Genomic DNA, 8,559 nt, shown 5'->3' on the forward strand with positions numbered 1-8,559 from the left:
GGACAGCAAACAACAACCCAGAGGCCGGATTTCATGGAAAACCCCTCCCCAAAGAACGGTGAAATTGAACACAGATGGGTCAGTAAGGGAGGTGAAGGTTAGTGCAGGCTATCAGGAGAATGGATAGGGGGTTTTGTAGCTATGCTGGGAATTTGTGAAGTAACTTGGGCATAGCTGTGGGGAGTTTTACCTGTTCACCAAATGGCATGGGACTTGGAAACGAGGAGGCTCATTGTTGAGATGGACTCTATTGAGGCATAATGAAGGAATCAGCAGGGGCAGAATAAAACACAATACATAACCCCAACTTGAGGAATATTAATGAGACGAAGAATAGACCTTGGGAGGTAAAATTCCACCAAGTTTTCGGGGAAGGAAACAAATGTGCACAATGGCTAGTAAAGGAAAGCTTCAACCACTATAATAGGTTTAAATTCTTACACTCCATCCTTAAGCGGACGAGTAAGTTGACCACTCGACCAACCCAAGTTAGTTATTTTGGACCAACATTTGACTAACATTAGTTTGCACCTATATTTGTAGGTGTTTGCATATAAAAATTATATAATTTGTATCTATATTTATTAGAATTTATATATGAGTTAATATAATTTACACTTATATTTTTTAAAATTTACACACATAAAATAATAAAATTTATTTATTAAAGATAATTTAATTTTTATACTGACCAAATAATAATTAAAATTACTAAAAGGAAAAACAACCATTTGTACCCATGAACTTTACGAACGCTGATAAAAGTATCCATTAAAGAAGGAAACTAACGTATCCATCAAAGATGAATTCCGTATAACAAAAGTATCCAAATCCTAAATTTATGTTGACTTTTTAATAAAATTTCAGAATTATCCCATCCTTTATCTTCAACCCCTCCTCTTTTCTTTCCCAAATCTCAAGCACCTCCATTGCCACTACTTTAACCACCTTCTATTCTCTACTACTCTAGTAACCACCACTGCCGCCATCTTTCCACGCTGACGATGACAAAGACGACAACAAGCAACCAGGCAATCCATCCGTTCCCACGCAACACTAGATGGAGAAGCTCCGGAAGTGAGACTGAACCGAGATCCAGCGTGCAAGGTCCTGTGGTGCGATTCAACTCCTCCTAGATCCACTTCAAGCTCATAAACTCCATTAAAAAAAGTCCTATATTTACAACAGTACAAATTACAAATTCATTATATAATTATCGAATTTGAACTTTCCCACTCTCCCAAATCACCACCATTATGTGCAAAATTCCTGTGTTACTCACATGCGACCCCACCAAAGCGATCTTGCTAAAGTTTCAATTTTTAGCATCTAAAGGTGCTTCTCCTTCTGACATTGTATTGAAAGTGATTAAAGTGATGGAGGAAGGGTGGTGATGGTAATAGCGGTAATGAAGTGTTGATAGAATTTGAGATTGGAGAAGTAATGATGAGAAGTAAAATTAAAAGTTAGAGTGAAGTTGTTGTTTATGGCTGTGACAGTGGAGAAGGAGGAAGATGAGGCTGATGGTTGGTGACAGTGGCGGTGATGATGGTGTTGGTGAAGGAGGTGGTAAAATTGATGAAAAAATAGAGATCAGATGGTTGAAATTTGTTGAAAGGGGTATTGAGATTAGGATAAAGAAAATGATAATTTGAGGTTTTTAGGTATTAAGATTAAGGTTTTTAGGCAATGGAGGTATTTGAGATTTGGGATAGAAGAGAGGAGGGGTTGAAGATAATGGTGAGGGTAATTTTGAAATTTTATTAAAAAGTCAACACAAATTTAGAATTTGACTAGTTTTGTTGTACAGAATCCATCTTTGATGGATATAACGTTAGTTTTCTTTTTTAATGGATACTTTTGTCAACGTTCTTAAAATTCATAGGTACAAATAGTTGTTTTTCCTTACTACAAACTGCTGGTCCTTAAAGTTTCTGCTTCGAAAATCAGCACATTAAGGCGGTAAATAGCGTTACTCGATTCCTAGCTTCCCTCCATTTAAGAATCAGAGTCCCGCACATTGCTTTCAAGTTTTTTGGTAGATCCTTTTCCATTTTCGGTTATTACAGTCCTTAATCCTTATTATGTTAAATGTAGGTACATATGTAAGATATTTTTATGTTTGAATAAGTTGAAATAAGTTATCTAATTAGTGAATTTCAGTCAAATTAATATCTTTACCATTGTTAGTAAATATTAGGAGTCCAAAATAACTCTTGCTTACTAACGATATCGAATAAGCATTAACCGCAACAATGAAATTACGGCAAAGGCCTCCCATACATGGAATGCAATATATTTCAGTATATAAAATCTTTATGTTATATATAAAATATTTTATGTGAAAAATATACATGTAACGTTTTAATAGGCAAATGAATTTGGCATGCGGCACGTTATTTAATTAATGAATTCATTAAACTATGGCCGAGAAATGTAACAAAGTTTCAGCCACCATCTATATGAAGTATCTTTATACTTCCTATACGTTCTTATTTAACATTACGAAAAATTAAGAGACTAAAAAAAACAAAAAACAAAAAGCAAAAGTAATAAAACAAGAAGAATAGCCAAAATTTCTTGTTTGTTCACTCTTTCTCTGTTACCCAACTCTTTCATTACAAATCAGAATCTCCATCGAGATCGATCGTTCCTCTCTTGTGAAATTTTCATTCTGCAAGAGTTGGAATCTTAACAATATTTAGTTTTGATTAGGCCACAGCAACTGTGCCTGTTCTTAAAGTGTTGTCGGATGTAGAATTCTGGTTATTGGTCTCAGATTTTCTAACACCTCTTTTTGAAGAAGAAAGCTTCAACGTTTTCTCTTTTGCTTCATCAATCTCCATCTGTTCCTGCCTGCACTCTTTGCTACAGAACGGAGTGTTCCCTCTGCAAAAGTTCAAAAATCAAAATCATAAGAAATCTTAACCAAAAAACAATTCAAATATAATTCATTAACAACATCATGTCTAATCAAGAAGAAATAGGAAAAAGAATTCTATTCTAAAAGTACTAAATCAAAGAATTACTGTAAAGATCTAAAACCTTTAGCTTCAAAATTGAGCTAACCTATACATAAAGATGTCTCTGTTTTGGCCAAGAGGTTTTTTGCATAGAAAACAAGCTTGAAGGAAATATGGCTGCTCATAGTGATGTTCACATCCAGCATAATAGAAGATGTTAGATCTTGGAGAAGAAGAAGAAGAAGAAGATGGCGATGATAAGGGAGAAGCCATAGATATGTGGAGAAGACTCAAAAGAAAAGAGTTTGGAAAAAGCAGGGAAGGAAAAGAAAGAAAAAATGGGAATTATATAATGATTGTTTTAGAAGAGAGGAGTTGGACTTGATTGTGATATGAGGTGGTGTGGACCACAAACACACTCACACACACATGTTCTTCATCAATCATTAGGTTTTAATATTAATTTTACTCTCTTTTTTATTTTTTTAATATAGGAAAACTCATTACCAGAAGTAAGTCGACTATAAATTCAAAAATATTATTTGAATCAATTATTATATATTTGTATATAAATAAATATAATATGCATTTTATGTTCTAATATATATTTTATATGAGTGCCTAAATTTTAGTATACATATTAAGTATAGCTGGTGTAAATTTAGTTCTACCACAAATTGAACTTAAAAAGTAAACAAAAAATTCTAATATATTATACACCTAATTTAATTTTGACTCCATAATAATAATATATAGTCATAGCTCAATACCACTTTTGAAAACCCGCTTATTTTAAAATATTATTGAGTTTTATAAAATGTTAAGTTATTTCTTTTATTATAATATGTTTTCTGTTTATTTTAAAAGAGTTAATATTTAATTTGATCTCTAAAATTACACGCGAATTTTAATTTAGTCTCTAAAATTTTAATTATCTTTCTTTAGTTCTCAAACTTTATAAATGTGACTCACATTAATCCTGTGACAATTTTAGGAACAAAAACGTTAATAAAACATTGATATGGACGACCAAATGCCATGCTGAAACTTGTAAAACGATGTCGTTATGGTTTTGGCGCTTAAATAGTCTAAAAACGACGCTGGATCACTTGTTTTAGAAAAAAAAATTTCAATAAATATCACTTATGAGTTTTTTTTTACTATTGGAGTGTTAAAACAAAAATGACATCGTTTTAAATAGTCTAACGTGACATTTGGCTATCCACGTCAGTATTTTGTTAACGTCTGTGCATCGAAAATTAGCCTAAAAATTAACATAAATCATATTTGCAAAGTTTGAGAAATAAATAAAGACAATTAATTAAAATTTTAGAGATTAAATTAAAATTTATGTAAAATTTGAGAAACCAAATTAAATATTATCTCATTTTGAGTTTTAAAAATAAGTAGTGAAGACAGCGATAATGAAGTGAAACTACCTTTTAACGCTTATAATTTATGTTTATATTAAAATATAATATTCATAAAACATTCCATTATTTTAGTGATGAATTATTCTACTAGAAAAATATGGAATTACATTATATGTTGGATGCTAATGCAGTTTAAATAAAGTAGAAAGTGTAATACTTCTTAAAAAAATGGCTTAATACTAGAGGTAATAAATAAAGGAGTAAGTTATGCTTTTTAGTCTTTTTATTTTTCTTTTGTAGAAAAAATATATATAACCTAATTAGTAAGTTGTTTTTTAAATTTCAACCATTCATATAAAACATAATAAAATAAAAATTTAAAATTTATTTAACTAATAAAGAATGCAATATATTTTTTATTTAGTAAAAAATATTTAAAGATAAATTAAATAGATCTACAAGTAAATAGCATATAATTTTATAATTTTTAAACATATCTTCTGAAGTGAAAAAAAATACAAAATGATAAAGTAAGATATTAATTACTATTAAATTTATAATTTTTATCATATATAAATTCTGCTATTTTAATTGAATGATGATTAGACTCTTACTTTTTTTTTTTACTTTAATGATATTCTAATCCTCATTTTAAAAGATTTTGATCTAATTTTTAGTGTTTATGAATTTTTTTGTTTAAATATTTACTTTATCAGTTTATCTAGACTCAATATTTCTAATTATTTTCTTAATTATGGCACTCAATTAATTTTGAACACTTGTTTATAATCGAAGAGAATAATTTTTTGGTAAATTGTAATTAACTACAATTAGAAGTGGACTGACCGGGGTCTAAGGTGGCCATGTTTCCCAAGATTTTTCAAAAGAATTAGTAAATAGTAATAATTAATAATATTAAGTATTTTTATATATGATATTAGAAAAAAAAATATAAGTTATAGAATTTTGTAAATTAAAGTAACTAAAACCTACTATATGTATTGGGTATTTAGGAGTTTTTGTTAACAAATAGTCCATTTTAATCCATCTCCCAAACTTTTCTCTTCAAACCATCAGAGGCTCAAAGTTTAAGCATCAGCACACTTTTCTCTTTTTTAGTGGCTCCCATTAGAGATTTGTGTAGATTTTTGGTCTTCTCATTCCAATTTTTTTTCATACCAAAACTGACCAGATATATAAAGAAAAATCATTGAAGATTTGAAATGGACAACTAAATATTAACCATTAGATACACAATAAAAACTCAGAGGTATATTTCAATTTTTTTTAAGTTAATAACAATGTCAAGTATTATTTATATTATTTATTTAAAATAATTAAAAATTTTTTATAATAGACAGTGTTCAAAGGTTGAAGTGAGAGCAAAACTCAATAGTTATTTTTAGGTGAGATTTAGAACAAAAAATAATAAAGTAAATTAATAACTTTATTTTTGGTTATTATACATTTGTGTTTCTAAAATTATTTGTTATTGTCCAATAGGTTTAATATTTTTTTAAAAAAATAACATATATGCAATTATTTTATTTATTTATTTATTTATTTTTGTTAGATAGTTCAAGTTAAGTTAAAAATTTTAAAGATAAAAATAATTCACTCATTTTTCAAGAGAAAAGAGAGAATATATGATGAACAAAATTTAGCTTCAGATTCTTTGCGTAATATTTAAAATATTATTGAATAACCTAAGATACAACCTATGACACAACTTGTTGAGCAAGATATTCAACCACCTACTTCTAAAATAATAAGGACTGAAATAGATCAAGTTAATATTGATACATTGATGCGTGATCCTGGAAAGCGTCCGCAAATTTGGAAATATTCTATCAATCAACAAGATGAAATTCGTAGAGCATATATAAAGTTTGGACCATATTAATTTATTATGGATGAGTACCCTCTTTCTGGTTTTAAAAGTCATCCTCGTCATTTCAAAACTCATTGGTTTAAGAATTTTTCTTGGCTAGAATATTCGCTAGAAGTGGATGCTTCATTTTGTCTACCATGTTATTTATTTTCTAGAAAATCAAGTCCATTCATATCAGGAGAATTTCGCAATTGAAAAAAAGTGAATAATGAAAAAGATTGTGCATTTTTATCTTATGTGGGTAAATCTCTTAATTCTCCTCATAATATTGCTGTTAAATCTTGTAAAGATTTGCTTAACCAATTATGTCATATTGACAAAGTATTGGCTAAGCAAAGCTCATAACAAAATTTAAGCAATAGATTACGTCTTAAAGTCTCTATTGATATTGTCAGATGGTTAACGTTTTAAATTTGTGCTTTTAGGGGACATAACGAGAGTCATGAGTCTCAGAATCGAGGAAAATTTTTTTGAAATATTAAAATTATTAGTTTCTTACAATAAAGAAGTGGATGCAGTTGTTTTGGAGAATGCTCCTCAAAATATAATATACACATCACCTTCTATTCAAAAAAGAAAATTCTACATGTTTTTGCTAGAAAGGTGCAAAATAAAATTCGTAATAAAATTGGTAATGCAAAGTTTTGTTTGATTGTTGATGAAGTTAGAGATGAATCTAAAAGAGAACAAATGGCACTTGTTGTTAGATTTGTTGATAAGCATTGATTTATCAAAGAAAGGCTAATAAATGTTGTTCATGTCAAAGATACTACTTCTGCTATTCTTAAACAAGAATTTTGTTCTGTATTATCTCATCACAATCTCAACATTCAAAATGTTTGAGGTCAAGGGTATAACGGGGCTAGTAATATGCGTAGAGAATGGAAAGGGTTACAAGCTTTAATTGTTTAAGAATATCCTCATGCATATTATGTTCATTACTTTGCTCATCAATTACAGCTAGCTCTTGTTGCTACGGCTAAAAAAATTGTTGATGGTCATGCTTTTTTCCAAAAGTTTGAATAATATTATTAATGTTGTGTGTTCTTGTAAACGCAATGATGAATTACGATCTGCTTATGCAACTGAAATTTTTCATTTAGTTGCAACTAATCAAACTGAAATAGGAAGGGGAGCTAATCAAATTGGCACATTAAAAAGATCAGGAGATACCAGATGGAGCTCTCACTTCAACTCAATTTGTAGCCTTTTACGTATATTTGGAACAACAATTTCAATTCTAGAAGATTTGGCTACTAATGGATCTACATATTCTTAAAGTGGTGATATTACTTATGCTCTTAAATCTTTATTATCATTTGATTTTGTTTTCATTTTGCATATGATGAAAGAAATTATGAGAATCACTGATAAATTTCGTCAAGCATTGCAACAAAAATCTCAAGACATTTTGAATGCTATGCATCTGGTTTCTAGTACAAAGTCATTGATTCAACAGTTAAGAGATGATAGTTGGGAAGCACTTTTGGAGAAAGTTAGTTCTTTCTGCAATAATTATGCTATTGAGATACCTAATATGAGTGCTTCTTTTAGTGACATAATTCGGTCTCGTCGTAAAAAGGATGTTGTCACTGTTGAACACCATTACCATGTTGACATTTTTACTAGCGTGATAAATTTTCAATTGAAAGAGCAAAATAGTAGATTTAGTGAACACGCAACCGAGCTCCTCATATTGAGTACATCTTTGGATCCTAAAAATGCTTTCAAGTTATTCCGTGTTTGCAACATATGCAATTTTACAAAGAATTTTTATTCTTTAGATTTTTCTGAGCAAGAGAAGATTCAATTGGATTATGAATTACAACATTATGAACTTGATATGGTTAAAGTCCCATATTTTCAGAATTTGTCTACTATTGCTGAATTGTGTCAAAAATTGACAGAAATAGGAAAATCAAGTATATATCATTTAATTGATAAATTAATTCGTCTTGTTTTGACTCTTCCTGTGACAACAGCAACAACTGAACGGACTTTTTCAACTATAAAGATTATTAAAATAAGATTTCGAAACAAGATAAAAGATGAATTTTTAGCAGATTATATGATTGTATATATTGAAAAGGAGATTGCTTCAAAATTCACTTCAAAGATGATAATTAATAATTTTAGTTCCATGAAATATCATCAAACAAATTTAAAAATACCAAAATCTTAAAGTATGTAATTAAATATTAACTTTTATATAATATAATTATTCTTTTAATATATATGATACAAATTATATTTTATTAATTTTTTGTTATATTATATTTTAATTTATTTTATATTTAATTGATCCTCCTTTTATAAAATTTTTAGTTCCGCC

The 8,559-nt window shown here is 28.9% G+C and overlaps 1 protein-coding gene across 1 annotated transcript; it reads right to left on the minus strand.

Annotated features, from left to right (window-relative positions):
• Positions 1 to 2,567: 2,567 nt before the first annotated feature.
• LOC107617576 (FCS-Like Zinc finger 3) lies at positions 2,568 to 3,280 on the minus strand. Its single transcript, XM_016319359.3, has 2 exons — positions 3,070 to 3,280; positions 2,568 to 2,889 (listed from the first exon to the last, which is right to left on the minus strand). Exons 1-2 carry the CDS (start codon positions 3,234 to 3,236, stop codon positions 2,712 to 2,714), a joined length of 345 nt encoding a protein of 114 aa, XP_016174845.1. The 5' UTR covers positions 3,237 to 3,280; the 3' UTR covers positions 2,568 to 2,711.
• Positions 3,281 to 8,559: the final 5,279 nt, after the last annotated feature.

Source organism: Arachis ipaensis, chromosome B9 (assembly GCF_059453495.1).
Source record: "Arachis ipaensis isolate K30076 ecotype BB chromosome B9, ASM5945349v1, whole genome shotgun sequence".
In the NCBI taxonomy this organism is placed as follows: Eukaryota; Viridiplantae; Streptophyta; class Magnoliopsida; order Fabales; family Fabaceae; genus Arachis; species Arachis ipaensis.